This window comes from Schistocerca gregaria, chromosome 8 (assembly GCF_023897955.1).
Source record: "Schistocerca gregaria isolate iqSchGreg1 chromosome 8, iqSchGreg1.2, whole genome shotgun sequence".
In the NCBI taxonomy this organism is placed as follows: domain Eukaryota; kingdom Metazoa; phylum Arthropoda; class Insecta; order Orthoptera; family Acrididae; genus Schistocerca; species Schistocerca gregaria.
The window spans coordinates 460,812,449-460,836,212 of record NC_064927.1 but is presented as its reverse complement, the minus strand read 5'-3'; the positions used below and the strand labels follow the sequence as shown (position 1 = coordinate 460,836,212).

General features: G+C 43.8%; 1 protein-coding gene across 1 annotated transcript in view; it reads right to left on the bottom strand.

Annotated features, from left to right (window-relative positions):
• LOC126285244 (uncharacterized) overlaps window positions 1-23,764 on the bottom strand; it is a 181,272-nt gene that overhangs the window by 129,999 nt on the left and 27,509 nt on the right. Inside the window, exon 2 of the mRNA XM_049984541.1 lies at window positions 11,118-11,290. Coding sequence (XP_049840498.1) covers window positions 11,118-11,290 — 173 coding nt within the window. The remainder of the gene's footprint in view (window positions 1-11,117; window positions 11,291-23,764) is intronic.

Sequence of the window (23,764 nt, the reverse complement as noted above, 5' to 3'; positions counted from 1 at the left end):
TGAAGAATCGAGTGCCATTCGCCAAGAAATCTACTAGCACCTGACTGAACGTATTCCTGCGAGTGTGGAAGCTGTCATCTAGGCTAAGGGTATGCCAACACCGTATTGAATTCCAGCATCGCCGACAGAAGGCGTCAGTAAGTGATTTTCAGCCGGGTGTCTGGATGCTTTTGATCACATAGTGTGAATTTGAAACGTCGTAACAGAAATCTTAGATATGTGTCGCATCTGACACCTGTCTTAACTTGCACTCTAGTGGCCACTTCTAATTTTGATACGTCATGTGAAGCGATTTTACACCAGCGGCGCATCTAGCGTGTCTCAGCTTGGCACTAAAGTGCGCGTCATTTACGACGTCTGCCGAGTTTAGGTTAGTTCCGCGCATCTGACGTCACAAAACACAGTCAGCCAATGAACAGAGAACGACATTGCCTGAGCTCGACTGCAGTGCAGAGCACCGACGAGTGTCTTCAGTTTTAGAAACGTTCAGTCATAAATAAAGTAATTGAACAAAAGCAATGTCTTGATAACAGACTTTCTATAAAAGAAAGTTTGGAAAAAGCATTCTTTATACCAATTGCTTCATATTCTATTAATTAATTAAACCAAACAAGCAATAAGCCTCCTAATTCAGGCGATAGCAAGGAAATTCATTCTCACTAACAGTTTTTCGCAATAAAGAACAGCGGTAATTGTTTATTTCCTATTGCACTTCTACGAAACGTGAGTAATTAATAGTCATACCAGCAGTGTTTGTCGGTATTTTGAGTGACTCTTTGAAGTACTCCAGTATTTTTGTTGAATGACGAGCTGCGTAAGCGTAATGGTTAAGGTGGTTAGCTGCTGAACAAGAGGTTCTGAGTCCAAGCCTTGTTCGATGCTTGATATTTTCTATATTTAAAAACAATATCGAAGTGTCTCACTTCATGAATTTTATTCGTTTGAATGTCATTTTCTGAAATTTCTAGTGGAAACTAAAATCGACAATACAGAAAGTATACGCTGTGGACTTTTACCTCCGCAAACTCTTCAAAATTTCGTGCAATGGTTCACTACATTTACTGCTGCACAATAACTCCGCTGAACATCGAAACAAAATTAAGTCATTTATGGGCGGAAGGTATCAGTTAAGAAGATGTGTAAAAATCAAATTTTTGGGCCAAATAGTTTTTGTGAAATCGAACGGTAAGTGCGTCAAAGCAGTCGGAACACCATGTGTCTGCACAGGCGAGCAGTGCAGTGATGCACAGCGGGGAATGCGGAGAGCACGTCTCTGTAGCAGCGAAAGGATTAATGCGGCCGTGGCGGCTTTCCTTCATGAACTGCCCGCTTCCCCCTAAACGTAAGTTTTGCGAACTGTACTATACTATGCCGCTGCTTCTCTTGCCGCGTGCGTCGTTTGCAACTGGCAATGCAGCAGTCTCCCGCGTCTGGGAGGGCATGCGCTACACACCAAGATAAAAGAGTTGAACTATAGTAGGGCCCCACTCTGATTGTGATGCGTCATGTCCTGAGCTGCGTGTCCTGCCGCACTCAACTTGACGACCCTTGTGGCCGCTTCTAGCAGAGATGTGTCGCGTACACGCATCTTACATGTCTGAAAAATCTGACGCATCCCTCATCTTGCTGCACCTAGTTGACGTAGCTAACAGTGATACATATTGTACAGATATATTGCAGGGTGTTTAAAAAATGACCGGTATATTTGAAACGGCAATAAAAACTAAACGAGCAGCGATAGAAATACACCGTTTGTTGCAATATGCTTGGGACAACAGTACATTTTCAGGCGGACAAACTTTCGAAATTACGGTAGTTACAATTTTCAACAACAGATGGCGCTGCAAGTGATGCGAAAGATATAGAAGACAACGCAGTCTGTGGGTGCGCCATTCTGTACGTCGTCTTTCTGCTGTAAGCGTGTGCTGTTCACAACGTGCAAGTGTGCTGTGGACAACATGGTTTATTCCTTAGAACAGAGGATTTTTCTGGTGTTGGAATTCCAACGCCTAGAACAGAGTGTTGTTCCAACAAGACGAAGTTTTCAAAGCGATACAATAAAGGATCTCTTTGAAAAATTTCAACGTGCTGGAAAGGTAGGGCGACCGCGTACGGCAACCACAGAGGGCAACGCGCAGCTAGTGCAGCTGGTGATCCAACAGCGGCCTCGGGTTTCCGTTCGCCGTGTTGCAGCTGCGCTCCAAATTACGCCAACGTCCACGTATCGTCTCATGCGCCAGAGTTTACACCTCCATCCATACAAAATTCAAACGCGGCAACCCCTCAGCGCGGCTACCATTGCTGCACGAGAGACATTCGCTAACGATATAGTGCACAGGATTGATGACGGCGATGTGCATGTGGGCAGCATTTGGTTTACTGACGAAGCTTATTTTTACCTGGACGGCTTCGTCAATAAACAGAACTGGCGCATATGGGGGACCGAAAAGCCCCATGTTGCAGTCCCATCGTCCCTGCATCCTCAAAAAGTACTGGTCTGGGTCGCCATTTCTTCCAAAGGAGTCATTGGCCCATTTTTCAGATCCGAAACGATTACTGCATCACGCTATCTGGACATTCTTCGTGAATTTGTGGCAGTACAAACTGCCTTAGACGATACTGCGAACACGTGGTTTATGCAAGATTGTGCCCGGCCACATCGCACGGCCGACGTCTTTAATTTCCTGAATGAATATTTCGATGATCGTGTGATTGCTTTGGGCTATCCGAAACATACAGGAGGCGGCGTGGATTGGCCTCCCTATTCGCCAGACATGAACCCCTGTGACTTCTTTCTGTGGGGACACTTGAAAGACCAGGTGTACCGCCAGAATCCAGAAACAATTGAACAGCTGAAGCAGTACATCTCATCTGCATGTGAAGCCATTCCGCCAGACACGTTGTCAAAGGTTTCGGGTAATTTCATTGAGAGACTACGCCATATTATTGCTATGCATGGTGGATATGTGGAAAATACCGTACTATAGAGTTTCCCAGACCGCAGCGCCATCTGTTGTTGACAATTGTAACTACTGTAATTTCGAAAGTTTGTCTGCCTGAAAATGTACTGTTGTCCCAAGCATATTGCAACAAACGGTGTATTTCTATCGCTGCTCGTTTAGTTTTTATTGCCGTTTCAAATATACCGCTCATTTTTGAAACACCCTGTACATATGTGGCACCTGTGACCTGTGGCACTCCTTTCAACTTGCCGCGCGCCTAGTGACTGCATCTAAATGTGATTTGTCATACACAGAAATCTTACATCTGTTGCGCTTCTGGCAGTCCTCTAAACAAGACACAACCATTATCCGCTTGTAATTTCGATGCATCATGTACAGAGCTCTTACCTATTTGGGACATCTGGCACATATCTAAACTAGCCGGCCACAGCAATTTGCTACTAAATCTGAACAGTCATCTATGGAAGTATTGTATCTGTGGCGCATCTGGGTCTTCTCTCAACTTGGAGCAGTAACTCGCTGCTCCTAATTGTGATATGCCCTGAATAGAGACCATACAGTTACGGGACATCTGGCAAATCTCTCAATTTGTCATTACTGGTGGCCGCGTCTAAATGTGACACTTCATATGCAGAAATAGTAGATCTATGGCACACCTGGCAGCTCAGTCAGTTTATCACCACTTTTTGCGGTTTATGATTGTGAACATCACAAACAGGCGTCTTTCTTCTATGACGCATCTACCACATATCTAACCTGGCCGACCGTAGCAACCGCTACTAAATGTAATACGTCATGTACAAATATAACTCATTAGTTAGCAGTACAAGAAAGATAGGGAGATTGAGAACAGGCAAAAGTTAGTAGAGATTCGTGCTGCTGTAAAAAGAGCGATGCATGAAGCATTCAACCACTACCACCGTCATACCTTAGCAAAAGATCTTGTTGAAAACCCAAGGAAATTCTGGTCTTACGTAAAATCGGTAAACGGGTAGAAGGCTTTCACCCAGTCACTCACTGATCAGTCTGGCCTGGCAACTGAAGACAGCAAAACGAAAGCTGAAATTTTAAATTTAGCATTTGAGAAATCTTTCACGCAGGAGGACCGTACAAACATACCGCCGTTTGCGTCTCGTTCAGATTCCCGTATGGAGGACATAGTGATAGACATCCCTGGGGTTGTGAAGCAGCTGAATGGGTCGAAAATAAATAAATCGCCAGGTCCTGCTGGGATTCCAATTCGGTTTTACAGAGAGTACTCTACTGCATTGGCTCCTTACTTAGTTTGCATTTATCGCGAATCTCTTGCCCAACGTAAAGTCCCAAGCGACTGGAAAAAAGCGCAGGTGACGCCTGTATATAAGAAGGGTAGAGGGTCGTATCCTCAAAATTATAGACCAATGTCCTTAACATCGGTTTGTTGCAGGATTCTCAAACATATTCTGTTCGAATATAATGAATGTCCTTGAGACAGAGAAGTTGCTGCCCATGTATCAGCACGACTTTAGAAAGCATCGCTCCTGCGAAAGGCAACTCGCCCTTTTTTCACATGATATCTAGCGAACCATGGATGAACGTTATCAGACGGATGCCATATTCCTTGACTTCCGGAAAGCGTTTGACTCGGTGCCCCACTGAAGACTCCTAAGTAAGGTACGAGCATATGGGATTGGTTCCCAAATATGTGAGTGGCTCGAAGACTTCTTAAGTAATAGAACCCAGTACGTTGTCCTCGATGGTGAGTGTTCATCGGAGGTGAGGGTATCATCGGAAGTGCCCCAGGAAAGTGTGGTAGGTCCGCTGTTGTTTTCTATCTACATAAATGATCTTTTGGATGAGGGTGGATAGCAATGTGCGGCTGTTTGCTGATGATGCTGTGGTGTATGGGAAGGTGTCGTCGTTGAGTGACTGTAGGAGGATACAAGATGACTTGGACAGTATTTGTGATTGGTGTAAAGAATGGCAGCTAACTCTAAATATAAATAAATGTGAATTAATGCAGATTAATAGGAAAAAGAATCCTGTAATGTTTGAAGACTCCATTAGTAGTGTGACGCTTGACACAGTCACGTCGATTAAATATTTGGGCGAGAAAAATTGCAGAGCGATATGAAGTGGGACAAGCATGTAATGGCAGTTGTGGGGAAGGCGTGTTTTGGGAAGATGTGGTTCATCTGTAAAGGAGACCGCTTATAAGACACTAATACGGCCTATTCTTGAGTACTGCTCGAGCGTTTGGAATCCCTATCAGGTAGGATTGAGGGAGGACATCGAAGCAATTCAGAGGCGGGCTGCTAGATTTGTTACTGGTAGGTTTGATCATCACGCGAGTGTTACGGAAATGCTTCAGGAACTCGGGTGGGAGTCTCTGGAGGAAAGGAGGCGTTCTTTTCGTGAATCGTTACTGAGGAAATTTAGAGAACCAGCATTTGAGGGTGACTGCACTACAATTTTACTGCCGCCAACTTGCATTTCGCGGAAAGACCACAAAGATAAGAAAGGAGAGACTAGGGCTCGTACAGAGGCATATAGGCAGTCGTTTTTCCCTCGTTAGGTTTGGGAGTGGAACAGGGAGAGAAGATGGTAGTTGTGGTACGAGGTACCCTCCGCAACGCACCGTATGGTTGATTGTGGAGTACGTATGTAGATGTAGATGGAGTTACATAAAAGAAGTTTAATTTCTTTATCGGTTGCTCACACTTTCTTTAGGTTACGCTTATCGCATACTGGTAAAGAAATTATACTTATTTTGGCGACCGAGGGCTGTTATTACTTTAATTTTATTTTGTAACCGATCGCCAACCACGCAGCCATGTTCAAAACTTCTAAACATAAATGTCAATCGTGTGCCGCATCTGTAATGTCTGTCAATCTGAAACCTCCAGTGGCCACTTGTAAACTTGATACAACATACAAACATCAGAAAAAGTTTTGCATCACCACGGTTCCCAGAACTCCTGAAGACAGACGTAGACTGTGGATTTTGTAAAACAGACATAGTACCTTTGACTGTTCAGAGAAGTTACTAAGCCGCCCAAAAATGTAAACATCCGTGCTTGAGCAAGGCCTGTTAGACTGAGGGGGTCTGACAGCCTATCAGTTCCAGTTATTCCACGAAGAAAGAGGTACACGGTCGTGTCGTGTGTAGTTCAACCATGCGTAGACAGTCGATAGCGCGGTTGGATGGCGTCCGCATTGTTACTTTGTGCCAGGAAGGGATCTCAACAAGGAAAGCGTCGAGGTGTCTCGGAGTGAACCAAAGCGATGTTGTTCGGACGTGCAGGAGATACAGAGAAACAGGAAATGTCGATGAATGCCTCGCTCAGGTCGCCCAATGGCTACCATTGCAGTGGATGACCCCTACCTACGGATTATGTCTCGGAGGAACCCTGACAGCAACGCCACGATGCTGAGTACTGCTTTTCGTGCAGCCACGTCGTGTTACGACTCCAACAGTGCACAGTAGGCTGCATGATGCGCAACTTCAGTCCCGACGTCCATGGAGAGGTCCGTCTTTGTAACCAAGAGACCATGCAGCGCGGTCCCAACAGCATACCGAATGGACCACTCGGTGTTGGCATCACGTTCTCTTCACCGATGGTTGTCATCGAAGGCGCCGTAACGGCTGTACGATACGTGAATGCCATCCTTCGACCGATAGTGCAACCATATCGGCAGCATATTGGCGAGGAATTCGTCTTCATGGACAACAATTCGCGCCCCCATCGTGCACATGTTGTGAATGATCCCCTTCAGGATAACGACATCATTCGACTAGAGTGGCCAGCATGTTCTCCAGACATGAAAACTATCGAACATGCCTGGGATCGATTGAAAAGGGCTGTTTATGGACGACGTGACCCACCAACCACTGAGGAACCTACGTCGAATCGCCGTTGAGGAGTGGGACAATTTGGACCAACAGTGCCTTGATCAACTTGTGGATAGTATGCCACGACGAATACAGCCATGCATCAATGCAAGGGGACGTGCTACTGGATGTTAGAGGCACCGGTGTGTACAGCATTCTGGGCCATCACTTCTAAAGGTCTCGATGTATGTTGGTACAAAATGCAATGTGTATTTTTCAGTAGCAATAAAAATGGCGGAAATGATGTTTATGTTGATCACTTTTCCAATTTTCTGTACGGGTTCCGACACTCTCGGAACCGAGGGGATACAATACTTTTGCGTGTAAATAGAACTCTTGCATCTGTGCCGTATCTGGCACCTCTCTCAACTTGGCACCTCAAGTGGCCATTTCTGATTGCAATTTGTTTTGTACAGAAATGTAACACCTGTGACTTATCTCGAACCTATGTCAATCTGACAAACTCTAGTAGCCGCTTCCACATCTGTGGGCATTACCAATTGTGATACGTCTGGAACGTAAATCTTACATCTGTGGTTCATCTGGCACATCCCTCAAATTGCCAAAATCAGTGGAAACTTCTGTGATACACTATCTACAGTGATCTTGCATCTGTGTCGCATGTGGCGCGTCTGTCTACATGCCATGCGTAGTGGCTGCTTCTAATTGTGATACCTCACGAACGGATATCTTGTCTGGGGCACCTCTGGTTCCTCTTACAACTTGGCATCCTAAGTGGCTCCTTCTAATTACGTCACAAGCAGAGATCACACATGCCTAGCATATCTGGCATCTAATAAGAATATGTCACATGCAGAGATCTTTTATCTCAGGAGCATCTGCTGCATTTATCAACTTGCCGCATGTAGTGGCCACTTCTGTACATCTTGTACAGAGATCTTACATCTGTGGTACATCTGACACATCCATCAAATTGCCGCGCATAGTGGCCGACTCTGAATGTGGTATGTGAAACACAGGAATCTTGTATCTGGCGTGCTTCTGTCACCTCTCTGATCTTGAGACAACCAGTGTCCGCTTCTAATTGTGATACATCATGTACAGGCATCTTGCGTCTGTGACACGTCTAGCGTATCTCTCAAATTGCCGACTCTAGTGAGCACATCTCATTGTAAAACTTATCTTGCAGAGATCTAGGATCTACAGCGCATCCGGTACCTCCCTCATGTTGACACCACTAGTGGCCGCTTTTTACTAGGTTTCGTCATCTACAGAAATCTCATAGTTTTCACTTGGATGCCTCCCGTTCTTGTTGGCATCCCAAGCTGCAATTTGTATTGCTTGGGTCTTAAACTGGTCCTTAGTGCTGTCTAGATTATATCAGGGTTTCAAATATTTAATATAATCATGCTGAGTATCCCATTTACACTTTAATCTCCCGATACAACTGCTATTTACAAGGCTGCATTCATACGTTTCTAGCTTGAGAAATACTTTGGTGTCATATTGCACCTCAACTGGTGCACTAAACCACACGATATATTTCGCACAGAAAACCTATGGTAGTGCCGTCTGAAAAATAGCACGCAATATCACCACCGTCTGGTAACTCCATCTAATATAGTGATAGAGTTCAGATGGATTTGGCGCACCTGTAGAAACTGATAACCTCTCCGACTTCCAGAAAATAGATGAGATCTAGAGGCGGTTTAATGTACTGTGTGTCAGCGTGGTTTCATGGGATGTTAATAGTTTGGTGTCTGATATGCTAATACGATGCTTCAACTGAAATTTGTTCCCAATGTTCACTTTCATTATGAGGCTTAACTGACTCCATAAGTGCAATCTGGTTGCCAGCACATACTGATTTTTCTTGTAATTTTGTTATTATTTTTTCTACGTTTGTTGCTTCCTATGCACAGGGTGAGGCATATAAAAGTGTCCCAGAGAACAAGTTCAAGGGCGCAAGGAAATACAGCAGAGGAGAGGAAATACAGTGCTAACTACACTGCAAATGTTGAAAGTGACGATCATTCAAGTCTTGGCTCTTTTGGGCCATGGTCATTGTACTGTCTGCCATCGGGTTCCCCTACATGGAAGGCAGCACGCATAACAGCCACGCTATGAGGGAAACAAACCAACAGCCAAACAGGCGAAGACATCAGGTAAACACGCCGAAGATTCCAATCGATTAATAGGAACCTTTCCTTGCAGAGGTCGCAGCGACATATCCGGCCACGGATTCCTACGCCGGGTTTCTATTAGCTCCAGCTCACTATATAGGCCCGGCCGGTCGAAGGCAGACCAGTTTTCGTCCGCTGGTAATGGCAACCGCTACAGCACAGTCTCCGAGAAGATATCGCCGAAGCCGCTGTACTACATCGCCGATCGAAGTACCAGCCGACCGAGAGGAACCACATCTCCGGCTAGACCGACGGACGTCTACATCTATTGTACAGCCAGCTATTGTATTGTAGAAGAAGTTACGTTCAATAAACTTTTGGAGAATATAACGGTCAGCAAATTTCTGAAGGCGGATCGAAGCTGGATTGCTGGAATTGCTGCAGTCCCATCCGGAATGGTGTGTTACAGTTCTTGGAGAAGGGCTGTTGCGATACACCTTAGGCTTTAGGGTTCCCCACACAAAGTCATCGCACACTGACAGATCACGTGACCTGGGTGGCCAGCTACGGCAGCGACGACATTGACCTCTTCTAACAACTCTGTCAGGCGTGAGCACTGTGTAAATGTGCGCCGAGGTCCGGCCGATTGCATGGGCAGTTGCTCCATCCTGTTGGAGGTAACTGGAGGTCTTTCCCTCCTCCGTTAATGCTCCCACAAACGGCTAAAAAATTTGGGCTATGTAACGCGCAGAAGCCAGCGTCTGAAAAAAAAAGACGGGACCAATAATGTGGCGTTCAGACACTGCACACCAAACCCCAACCTTCTGATCGTGCAGTGGTATTCTCCACTGCCCAGAACCTCTGATTCCGTGAGTTGATAGAACAAATCAGGTGAAACAAGGCTTCATCAGACATAAAAGAACAGATTCATGCCCAAGCCATTCATTGTTTTCCCAGTGAACACCCACTCATAAAACTGGAGGCGCTGAGGAGCATCTGCTGCTTTTGATGCATCAACAACAGGACTTGGTAGGGATACACGTGCAGGTACATGTGGAGTATTCGTCCGCATGATAGATGTGACGTGGTGGTGTTTTGCGAGAGGCGTCGGGTTGATTGGTAAACCGCAGCCACATGTTCTGGCGTGCGGGCATGTTTCGGAACGAATTTTGACTTGTTCAAAAGAGATCCTGTCTTCCGAAGTAAGAGGGATTTCAGGTGTGCCGCAGGGGAGTGTCGTAGGACCGTTGCTATTCACAATGTACATAAATAACCTTGTGTATGACATGGGAAGTTCACTGAGGCTTTTTGCGGATGATGCTGTGGTATATCGAGAGGTTGTACAATGGAAAATTGTACTGAAATGCAGGAGGATCTGCAGCGAATTGACGCATGATGCAGGGAATGGCCATTCAATCTTAAAGTAGACAAGTCTAATGTGCTGCGAATACATAGAAAGATAGATCCCTTATCATTTAGTTACAATCCAGCAGGTCAGCAACTGGAAGCAGTTAATTCCATAAATTATCTGGGAGTACGCCTTAGGAGTGATTTAAAATGGAATGATCATATAAAGTTGATCGTCGGTAAAGCAGATGCCAGACTGAGATTCATTGGAAGAATCCTAAGGAAATGCAATCCGAAAACAAAGGAAGTAGGTTACAGTACGCTTGTTCGCCCACTGCTTGAATACTGCTCAGCAGTGTGGGATCCGTAACAGATAGGGTTGATACAAGAGATAGAGCAGATCCAACGGAGAGCAGCTCGCTTCGTTACAGGATCATTTAGTAATCGAAAAAACGTTACGGAGATGATAGATAAACTCCAGTGGAAGACTCTGCAGGAGAGACGCTCAGTAGCTCGGTTTCGAGAACATACCCTCACCGAAGAGTCAAGCATTATATTGCTCCCTCCTACGTATATCTCGCGAAGAGACCATGAGGATAAAATCAGAGAGATTAGATCCCACTCAGAGGCATACCGACAATCCTTCATTCCACGAACAATACGAGACTGGAATAGAAGGGAGAACCGATAGAGGTATTAAAGGTACCCTCCGCCACACACCGTCAGGTGGCCTGCCGAGTATGGATGTAGATGTAGATGTAAACTTGCTTATTACCTTAATCAAGATTTTGTTAGTAGCATACTATGGTACACTTTATTTGACAACAAAGTATTTCCATTTAACATGGTTACCTGTTCTGTTGGATGTGTCCGCACCAAAATGGATGTATTCATAGTCATCACATCTTCTTCTAGCGACTATGGCAGTTGTGATGCGCTGAACGGCGTTCACTAACTGGGAGAGGACGGGACGCCGTACGTGATCAGCTGTCAGCGATTTCACGTTCCACTCCGTGTCGTTCCATCTGTTTTAAAAAAAAAATTACACTGAGATACTAGATCAATTGATGTAAAAATTATACTCAAAAACTTTTTTGTAATTTATAGAACGGAACAGTGAAAACTAACCCAGTTTACCGCTTCCGAAAATTTTTATATTTTTCTTTGACAGGGGTGCGCGGGTCGTTAACAGATGATCCAAGATATTAGATAGAGTTATTATGATTGGTATTCTAGACGTCTGAAAGTAGTCGCTGTTAAAATACAATAATACCTATGCAAATATTTCTGTTACTGGTAAGTCAGATATATGTACGGAATTGTTAGTTCCTTAAATTGTTCTACTGTTGTAATCGAACTTAGGTAAACCACAGGTTTAGTTTTTTTGTAACTGTTAACATTTTACCATGAGTGAGACGTGTGGGATTTATCGTAGGTTTGTGAGTATTGGGTTACGGTGAGATATTTGTTCAAGGCATTTTCATTGGGGGGAATGCACCGGGGAAGCCACTGGGAATTCTGGCTGGACCCTCTCCTCAAAATGCAGAATTTGGAGCAGTAATAAGCTAATAAAGGGGCAGGAGGGTAAGATGTGAGCCCTTCAAGTGGAGTTTCAAAATGTAAAGGAGGAACTAGATAAGTTGAAGAGGGTAAGAGCGCTGGGGGATGGAGACTGTCAGTTGGTAAGAAGACAGCTAAGAGGAGGAGATATTTAGACAGTTCTGCTATGTGTGTAACCAAAAGATTTTACCAACTGTCAGAGTTTAATGGAGAGGAGCCTATTGTAGATGTAGGTGTAGGAATCATGCAGAAGTCCTCAGTTGCAAATTCTACCGGAAAAACAAGGTTCAGCTGCTAGGTAGTTCGCATGGCAGAGATGTGGGCTAGAAGTTGCAGGAAGTGTTGGGGGACTCAGTCCCAGGTCGCCAGTATTGTGAAGCATAGAACAGGATTGGCACAGGTGACTGTTAACGTGAGAGAACTATGTAGGAATTTTACGAAAGAGGATCAGGCACTGAACGTGGGTAGAGCTGGAAATAGTTTTCTTGCGGCTATTTCAGCGTCATGATCTGCCTCATCTTAACGCTGCTGCTAGGCATGTTAACATGGGGCTGGATAACGCGCTGATGGCGGGGGGCGTGGCTCACATTGCAGTCGTGCATATTCAGTCTAGCATTAGATCGCGTTTCACTAGGCATGGCCTGCACTTCAATAGGCATGGAGAGGGGAGGCTGGAAAAACTTGTAGGTGACAATGTAGTGGGTGGTCGGACCACTCACGGGAAAGTTACTGTTGTAGTTGGTGGCTTTAAAGCTGCACCCTTTTTTTTATTGAAGTTAGCTGATATCCTTACTTAAAGGTAGTCCCTCCAACAAAGGAACCATCTTCAAAGGAGGTCAAGTATCCAAGTAGTGAAGGCATTAGCATGTTTCATCAAAATATAGGAGTTATTAGAGATAAAGTTAGTAGAATGTTTATACACTCCTGGAAATTGAAATAAGAACACCGTGAATTCATTGTCCCAGGAAGGGGAAACTTTATTGACACATTCCTGGGGTCAGAAACATCACACGATCACACCGACAGAACCACAGGCACATAGACACAGGCAACAGAGCATGCACAATGTCGGCACTAGTACAGTGTATATCCACCTTTCGCAGCAATGCAGGCTGCTATTCTCCCATGGAGATGATCGTAGAGATGCTGGATGTAGTCCTGTGAAACGGCTTGCCATGCCATTTCCACCTGGCGCCTCAGTTGGACCAGCGTTCGTGCTGGACGTGCAGACCGCGTGAGACGACGCTTCATCCAGTCCCAAACATGCTCAATGGGGGACAGATCCGAAGATCTTGCTGGCCAGGGTAGTTGACTTACACCTTCTAGAGCACGTTGGGTGGCACGGGATACATGCGGACGTGCATTGTCCTGTTGGAACAGCAAGTTCCCTTGCCGGTCTAGGAATGGTAGAACGATGGGTTCGATGACGGTTTGGATGTACCGTGCACTATTCAGTGTCCCCTCGACGATCACCAGAGGTGTACGGCCAGTGTAGGAGATCGCTCCCCACACCATGATGCCGGGTGTTGGCCCTGTGTGCCTCGGTCGTATGCAGTCCTGATTGTGGCGATAACCTGCACGGCGCCAAACACGCATACGACCATCATTGGCACCAAGGCAGAAGCGACTCTCATCGCTGAAGACGACACGTCTCCATTCGTCCCTCCATTCACGCCTGTCGCGACACCACTGGAGGCGGGCTGAACGATGTTGGGGCGTGAGCGGAAGACGGCCTAACGGTGTGCGGGACCGTAGCCCAGCTTCATGGAGACGGTTGCGAATGGTCCTCGCCGATACCCCAGGAGCAACAGTGTCCCTAATTTGCTGGGAAGTGGCGGTGCGGTCCCCTACGGCACTGCGTAGGATCCTACGGTCTTGGCGTGCATCCGTGCGTCGCTGCGGTCCGGTCCCAGGTCGACGGGCACGTGCACCTTCCGCCGACCACTGGCGACAACATCGATGTACTGTGGAGACCTCACGCCCCACGTGTTGAGCAATTCGGCGGTACGTCCACCCGGCCTCCCGCATGCCCACTATACGCCCTCGCTCAAAGTCCGTCAACTGCACATACGGTTCACGTCCACGCTGTCGCGGCATGCTACCAGTGTTAAAGACTGCGATGGAGCTCCGTATGCCACGGCAATCTGGATGACACTGACGGCGGCGGTGCACAAATGCTGCGCAGCTAGCGCCATTCGACGGCCAACACGGAGGTTCCTGGTGTGTCCGCTGTGCCGTGCGTGTGATCATTGCTTGTACAGCCCTCTCGCAGTGTCCGGAGCAAGTATGGTGGGTCTGACACACCGGTGTCAATGTGTTCTTTTTTCCATTTCCAGGAGTGTAGGTGTTGACTCTGACATTATTAGTATATTGGAGCACCAGTTAAATAATTTGACAATTCACAGGCTTCCTTTACCAGGATACCAGTTAGCTGGCTGCTTTTATGGAGGTTTCCAGGGGAGTGGGAAAAGGGCCACGTACGTAAAAAAAAAAACAGTATTCAATTTGAGCCTGCAGACGTATCATGGCACTGCAGTGAACAGGTATTTGGATGTTCTGCATGGGAAGTTGAATTTTGTGGAACTACACTTCTAATTGTTGTTGTTTGTAGATCCCTTAACTCTGACTTCAAAACATTTCTGCTGAAACTAGAGAGGGCTCTTGGTTCAATCTATAGGAAGTACCAAAAATTAGTTACACATTGTGACTTCAATATTAACTTTGTAGATGACTGTGCAAGAAAAAGGACGCTAGAAGATCTCCTAAATTCATATGATCTGATGCAGACTGTGTTTTTCCAAATCAGGGTGAAGGGGAATAGTAGCATACCCATACACAGTATTTATATTCCTACTTCATTATTAGATGGATATTCTGTTAGCAAAAGGGTGAATGACTTTTCAAACCATCGCGCACAAATTTTAACACTAAAATGCTTTTGTACTCAAACAAATGTTATTTATAATTGCAAACTAATCCAATGGCAACACAGTTGTAAGTAAGCTGTTTAGGTTTTTTTATTGGTAACGCCACATAGCGCTCTGTATGAAAAATCACTGGCTGTGCTGTGTGCAGTCAGTGGCTGGTTGGCATTGTTGTAATACTCGCCATTGTAGTGTTGGGCAGCTGGAAGTTAACAGCGCGTAGCGTTGCGCAGTTGGAGGTGAGCCGCCAGCAGTGGTGGAGGTGGGGAGAGAGATGGCGGGGTTTTGAAATTTGTAAGACTGGATGTCATGAACTGCTATATATATTATGACTATTAAGGTAAATACATTGTTTGTTCTCTATCAAAATCTTTCATTTGCTAACTATGCCTATCAGTAGTTAGTGCCTTCAGTAGTTTGAATCTTTTATTTAGTTGGCAGTAGTGGCGCTCGCTGTATTGCAGTACTTCGAGTAACGAAGATTTTTGGTGAGGTAAGTGATTTGTGAAAGGTATAGGTTAATGTTAGTCTGGGGCATTCTTTTGTAGGGATTTTTTAAAGTGAGATTGCGTTGCGCTAAAAAATGTCAGGGCCCTTCTTTTGTAGGGATTTTTGAAGATCAGATTGCGTTGCGCTAAAAAATATTCTGTGTCAGTTCAAGCACAGTTTTGTACAATTGTTGTAACGGGACGTTCCACAGTGTCTTTTAAACCTCGTAAAGGTACAAGAGTGGCAGGATTTTTATAGTGCCAATATCATAGATGACAAATATAGTGCTTTCCTTAACACATTTCTCATGCTCTTTGGAAGTTGCTTTCCTTTAGAACGTTCTAAACACGGTACTAGCAGTAAAAGGAAGACTAGATGACTAACTAATGGGATAAGGATATCATGAAGAACAAAGTTTGAATTATATCAAAATGTTAGAAGTAGTCACAATCGAGCTACAGTAGCCCATTACAAACTGTATTGTTAGGTGCTAAAAATGTTATTAGGAACGCCAAGAGTATGTGGTATGCAAATAGAACAGCTGATTCACAGGATAAAATTAAAACGATATGGTCAGTCGTTAAGGAAGTGTCTGGTCAGCAGCACAAGGTCGACCATATAAACTCAGTTCGTAGTAAAAGTATTTCTGTTACTGATAAGTCATATATATGTACAGCATTTAACAATCACTTTGTGAGCATTGCTGGTGAATTAAATAAAAACTTAGTTTCCACAAGTCTCATACAACTCTCCTGGAAAATGCCTTCCCGAGACTGATGTCTGAAATATTTCTCTGTGATACTGACAAGGGGGAGACTGAGTCAATACTTATGTCACTGAAGACTAAGGACACTCATGGATGTGCTGGAACAACTAGCAGAATATTAAAGTACTGTGCTGCACATGTTAGCTCTGTAATTAGCCAAATCTATAGTTTTTGCTTTAAGAATGGCCAGTGTCCAAAACAATTAAAGTACTCAGTAGCGTAGCCGCGCGGTTTAATGCGTTGCTTCCCGAGCGGGAAGGTGTGCCAGTCAAATGGTTCAAATGGCTGTGATCACTATGCGACTTAACTTCTGCGGTCATCAGTCGCCTGGAACTTAAAACTAATTAAACGACACCAACCTAAGGACATCACACACATCCATGCCCGAGGCAGGATTCGAACCTGCGACCGTAGCGGTCTCTCAGCTCCAGACTGTAGCGCCTAGAACCGCACGGCTACTCCGGCCGGCGGTGTGCCAGACCCTGGTACGTATCTGCCAGGCGGATTGGTGTCGAAGTCCGGTGTGTCGGCCAGCCTGTGGATGGTTTTTAAGGCGGCTTTCCATCCGCCTCGGCTACTGCAGGCTGGTTCCCTTTATTTGTCCTTAGTTACACTATGTCAGCGATTGTTGCGTAAACACTATCTCCATGTACACGTACACCATAATTTCTCCACCACGGAAAATTTGGGGTTACACTCGTCTGGTATGAGACATTCCCACCATGGTGGGGGGTCGTTCCACTCTGGGCCGAACCTCACAGTTACCCTGGGTTCGGTGTGGGGTGGCGGTAAGGTGGGTGGACTGCTGTGGCCTGATTTGGGGTTGTGAACCAATGAGTGCTATGGGTGGGGGGGGGGAGAGGGGAGGGGCAAGCCTTTCCATCCTTTCTAGGTCTCCAGTTCAATACACAGAACACGCAAGCGCCCACACGCACTCAGTAGTGAAACCGCCGTATAAAAAGCGAGAAATGGATAATGTAGACAATTTTAGAACTATTTCTTTGCCATCAGTGTTGCTAAAGTTGTTGAAAAGGCTTGGTATGTAGGAATAATTAATCTTTTTTATTTACATAATTTGCGTTCAATTGTACAGTTCGGGTTTAGAAATGGTTTAACAAGTGAAAATGCTATATTGTTTTTTTCTCTTTGAGGTACTGGTTGAACAATAGGTTTAGAACGCTAGGGATCTTTTTTAATTTAACTAAGGCGTTTGATAACATTGATCACAAAATATTGCTCCAGAAGTTGGACCATTATGGAATATGGGGAGTAGCTCACAACTTGATCACCCCTTACTTTAAAAACAGGCAGCACCAGGTCTTTATCCACAGTTTTGAGAATTGCTGTGACGCGGGGTCTGAGGAGTCATGGTCAAATAGAGGGAGCCACAGGGGTCAGTACTGGGACAGTTCATCTTCCTTATTTATATAAATGATATTCTCTGTAGTAATACAGGTGCTTCTAAAATTTTTCTGTTTACTGATGACACTAGATTTGTACTAAATGTTGCGTGCAACATTGGCATTGTTTCAAATAGTACAGTTCGTGACATATGTTCATGGCTCCCAGAAAACAAACTAATGCTAAATCACAGTAAGACTCAGTTTTGACCATTTCTAACATACAATTGTACAAAATCCGACGTTTTGGTTTCACAGAATGGACATATGATTAGTGAAACTGAACAGTTCAAATTTCTACGTGTTACATTAGATAGTAAACTGTCATATGAAGCCCACTTTCAGGACCTTGTTCAAAGGCTTAATGCTGCCATTTCTACTATCGAAGGCTATCTGAAGTAAGTGATAGTTCGACATGAAAAGTAGTTCCTATATTTCATTCGCTTATGAAGTATGGTATTACATTTTGAGGTTATTATTTCCACTCTTCAACGACACTTTTGACTCTGAAACAGGCGATTCAGACCATAAGAGGTGTAAATTCGCGAACCTCTTGTCAACCCCTGTCCATTAGTCTGGGTATTCTGACACTGGCCTCTCAATATAAGTCTTTACTGTCGTTTCTTGTTAACAGTAGTAGCTTATTCTCAAGAGTTAGCAGCTTTCACTGAGTTAATACTAGGCAGAAATCTAATCTGCATTTGGATCGCTCTTCCTTCACTCTTGTACAGGAAGGTGTGAAGAATACTGCTGCAACCATTTTCAATAAGCTAAAGGTATTCAAAAATCTTGGCAGTAATCCACATGCTTTAAAATCGAAACTGAAGAGTGTCCCCATGGATTACTCCTATTCTGCAGGGGAGTTTCTTGAAAAATAGCCTGATTCCTGTGTTATACCGTTAATATATTTTAGATAAACTTATGGTTTCTTTCTTGGGTTCATTAAAATTTTATCTTAGCTGTTACTATTTTATTGTTGTAATTCCATGTACTGACGCATTCCATTACCTTGGAGATTTTCTCCTCAATTTGTTCCTAAGGAGCTAGACGTGTAAAATAAAAAATAGACCACTCATACAATACTCTGACAGGACAACGAAAGGACCTACGATGGGACAACGGAAGGTTCTAGATTAAATTAGATTAGATTAGATTAATTATTCATTCCATAGACCCATAAGAGAGGGAATCCTTCTGGGTGTGGAACATGTCAGATAAACACATTACAAAAATGTAATTAGAAAAACTTGGGTTTCATTAATTTTAATTATCCTCAGTCAATAAACAATCAAATTATGTACATGAATTAAATTTAAACTTCTAATATTTACAGGTTTAATACTTACATCTGCTTTCATTAAATCCATTATTCAGACATTTGCTAGTTTCTTGGCTATTACAACCAAGTATTGCCAAAAATGAAAGTAAATTATTCGTTTCAGTGATCGTCAGTTAAGAACAGTCAGATTATGTACAAGATTTAAAGTTAAACTTCCACTATTTACAGACTTAAGACTTACATCTGCTATCCATGCATCCATCGTTCACACAGCAGATAGTTACTTGGCTGTTACAACCAAGTATTGTCAAAAATTAAAGTATAATAAATTTTCATTAAAATTGTCTACTGCACTTGCTGAGAAACCCATGGATGGAATAGGAGTTCGCCACCAAAAGGTTTTTTTAAATTATGTTTAAATTGTGCCTTGTCTGAGACTAAACTCTTAATGGTTGCTGGTAACTTACTGAAAATATGCATTGCTGAATATTGGACTCCTGTGTGGGTAAGAGTAAGTTATTTTAAATCCTCATGTATATTGTTGTTAACCCTAGTATTGATACTGTGAAGTAAGCAGTTAGTTGGACAAAAGAGATGTATTATTTACAACAAACTTCATTAAGGAATAAATATACTGAGAAGCTGTGGTCAATATGCCCAATTCTTTGCATATGTTTCAACATGATGTTCTTGGATTTACACGACTCATTACTCTTATTATAAGCTTCTGTACTCTAAAAATTTTTTCTCTGTTTGTGGAGTTCCCCTAAAATATGATACCATATGACATAATGGAGTGAAAATAAGCAACATTTGCCAGTTTGTTTATATTTATATTTCCTATGTCTCACATCACTCGCATTGTAAACGTAGACTTGCTTAGGCGCTTTAGCAGTTCGTTAGTACGTTGCTCCCAACTTAATTTATTATCAAGTTTTAATCTTAAGAATTTTACACTCTCAACTTCTCCTATTTCCATCTCTTCATATTTTATACACACACGAGAAGGAAATCTCTTGGCAGTTCTGAACGGCATATAGTGCGTCTTTTCAAAGTTGAATGACAGTGAATTGGCTGTGAACCACTTATTAACGTCAGTAAAAATTTGATTAGCTGCCCTTTCTAAATTTATATTGCAATGAGAGCAGGAGGATCATTATTACCGTCTGCCTTTACAAAACATACACAATCACACACATAGTGTATTGACAGATTAATGTTTATATTTGATAGCCATATCGTGGCACTTGGTGTCACTCTATGAAAGTCTTTCAGACCGATTTCATCAACATGGAGAGGGCAGTTCCCCACAATGTGTCTCACTGTCTCCTTCTTGGCACTACAGTCGAATGCGGAAGTTTCAGGGAAACGCCATTTGTTCAAGATGTTGCCACGTCTCCCTGGTGCTTGTCGGACGTGGTCGAGTCTTGGGAATTTACACGACGATTATTATCAAACCCTTGCCACCTTTTCCGCTGGGTTTTGAAACAAATGGGCTTTTTGGGTATATGTATATACCAGCTCATTCCAGTTTGCAGTAACATCGAAAACCTCCTTGACTCGAAGATCAACCCAAATTGGCCTGCATGACTTAAGTAGTACGGTTAGCGGACTGTGGAAAGAGCTACTTATAGCTTAGTTCTTATGAGACTCTGTATTCTTAAGAATTTACCCCTTGGCAGCTTTCTTTCAGTAGTTTGTAGGGGCAATACTGGATAAAAAAAGGCAACTACTGAATGGGAGTTTATCTGGCATTGCCAGCAATCGTTCTCATGGTCCCTCTCTCTCTTACTTGTATGTACGCTGTTTCACCATGCAGGAGGACAATATCGTGGATTGGTTCAAATGGCTCTGAGCATTATGGGACTCAACTGGTGTGGTCATCAGTCCCCTAGAACTTAGAACTACTTAACCCTAACTAACCTAAGGACATCACACACATCCATGCCCGAGGCAGGATTCGAACCTGCGATCGTAGCAGTCGCACGGTTCCGGACTGCGCGCCTAGAACCGCGAGACCACCGCGGCCGGCCGACAATATGGTGGACCTGCGTTCACATGCCAAATTGCAGCACTGCAGAGTGTACTTGCATTTGCTTCGCAATCATTTCCAGTAGAGTAATTATTGAGCCAAGCTTCTTTGACAAGTTTGTGAGTGTTGCATTGCATAAATGACAGTGACGGATGGGGGGAGACACCTATTTAGGGTAGTAGTTGTGTGTAATTTTGACTCCATCGGATAGCACATTTAACCTTGTGTGTATCTCTGTGGTATGGAGATGGACCGCTGTGACTTCTATTTTTCTTGGGCTTGGCAGGTGTCTCTACTTGCAACTGTACCCAAGCAGTACGATGTCAACTTAAGGGGCTACGTCGATCTAGACATTACGCAAACTGCTCCACATGATTAATTTGGCTGCTAGGCATCCGTCAATATGCCCAGCACCCTGGTGTGCGAAAAAATTGTGCAAGAGAACAGTGGCAGTGGAGCTGGAGATATGTCGCAGAATTCTGTTCACAGGCCAGCAAAACGCGCTTTGAAAGCTGTTTTCCATAAAAATATTTTATGTAGGGTATTGGAACTAACGGACAACCTGGGTGTTTGACTGATGGGATAAGGATAATAAGTACAGTAAAGTGGGAATTATATGAAAACGTTAGAAATAGGCAAATAGAAATGCAATAGCCAATTACTAATAACACTGTAAAGTGCTTAAAATGTTATTAGGAAGGCAAAATCATGTTATATGCAAATAGAATAGCTGCTTATCAGGATAAAACTAAAATCATATGGTCAGTCATCAATGAAGTGTCTGGCAAAGACCGAGGATACGAAGTCAATACGTAGTAAACATGTTTTTGTTACTGTGAAGTCATACCTGAATATAGTATGTAACAATCACATTCTTTATATAGCACAGGGATTAAATAAAAAACTTAGATTATACAGGGAATCATTTAACTTTCTTAGAACAAGGCTTCCAGGCCCGCTATCTGAAATACACCTCTGTGATTCTGACAAGGGGAAAATTGAGTCAATAATTAAATCGCTGACTGCTAATGACTCTCATGAATGTGATGAGTTATAAAGCAAAATACTAAAGCACTTTCGATTATTTTTATTTTTGCAAGAACCACAGTCATGGTAAATTATTTGAGTGATGGTGCACCCGTTTGGCTGTAATAACTTTTATTTTATTGTTGTACTATCCATATCTCGATCTTAGGCCATTTACAAGTACAAAAACTTATTTATATGTCATAAGACATAAGATAAAAGTTATTAAAGTGAAATGGGGCAGCGTCACTAAAAAAATAAAGGAAGCTAAGGCACTATGTTGCATATATTAGCCCAGAAATTAACCACAGATGTTATTTTCCCTGAAAGACCAATATCTTGCTTTCTGTGTTTGCCATAGTTCTCGAAAAAGTTGTTCATGTAAGAGTAATCGATGATTTCATTTCACATAATTTGCTGTCAAATTACAGTTTGTTTTGGAAATGGTTGAGCAACTAAAGATGCTATATCTCCGTGAGACACTAGACTGAGTAAACAAAAGGTTTGCGAACAATAAGTGTCTCCTTTCTTTTAACGCAAGTGTTTGATTATGTGGATCACAAAATAAAACTGCAGAATTAGGACCATCATGGAATAAAAGTAGGTAACAATTGGTGCCTCTCATACTTCAAGAACAGGCCAAACGACATTCTCATCAGTACTGAGAAGTGTTTTGAAGTGGAGTCTGGTTGGGGCTTGGTTAAGTACGGGGTCCGCCATGGGTCCGTGCTGGGCCCACTATTGTTATTTATATACCCAAATGCTGTGCTCTCTCGCACGATAGATGACTCTACAATAATAATACTTCTACTTCAGTGGTTCACAGGCGTTGCGTCGGATAACGATGCGAAAGATGCGCAAATATTCCAACGAGACTGCTGCTCTTTAGCTTCAGGTACGTACTGACGTGTTGTTGCAATGGCTCGCCGATGCTTGAGCTGGCTCGCTAGGAAAACGCATGCGCCAAAGGACGGGGCCGTAACGTAATCGTAGACGAATCGTAGATGATGACGACATACAGTGCACCCTGCCGGAAGACGGGCCACGGTCTCTGCATGCACGATGCGGGGAAACGCGGTCGCAAGTAGTTACCTAGGGGGCAGAGTGTTGGCGAACAATTCAAGTGTCCCCGTCTGGGTTGACTCGTCGGATTCTTTTGTCCGCGGCCGCTAATGACTTAGTCCAGCCGATAGCCGTTCCTGTGCCTTGCTGAGTTGTAGGCAAGCAAAGCAGAACATCAACACTGAAGACAGGAAAGCGCTCCGTTCCTTAACAGCGGACACAGGTGTAGTAACTCTACCTGCTGACAGGGGAAACGCTACACTTCTTCCGCCTGTAACACCTTACGTAGGTAAGATGACATATTTACTGCATGGATTAGTATATCGTCGTCTGCAGAAGGATCCAACTGATGCAGTTCAAACTAACCCCTGAAATGATTAAAAATCCCCCTTTTCAAGTCCAGCCAGTTCCCCGAAAACCTTAAAAATAGTTTAGGAGTACAAGCGCAAGTTCTACCACGGCTTTACGCGCTGCTTAAGATACGCAACGAAGTGGCTCCGCTTCCCCCATTGTCAGCAATGTGGGAGCCCCAGCATACAGGATGTCATACATAAAACCGACATGGCTCACAACCGAGATTCAAGTAACAATGAAGTAACTAAAACATAATAGATAATAATAACGTTAAAATCATGTACAATGCTGACAAAGATGACGTGCTACAGACGTGAAATTTAACCTACAGGAAGAAGATACTGTCATCTGCAAATGACTAGCATTTGCAAAAGGTTGGCGCCGGTGACGACACCTACAACGTGCTGACATGAGGAAAGTTTCCAACCTATTTCTCATACACAAACAGCAGTTGACCGGCGTCGCCTGGTGAAACGTTGTTGTGCTGCCTCTTGTAAGGAGAAGAAGTGCGTACCATCACGTTTCCGACTTTATTAAAGGACGGATTGTAGCCTGTCACGATTGCGGTTTATCGTATCGCGACATTGCAGCTCGATGACCGTTATCA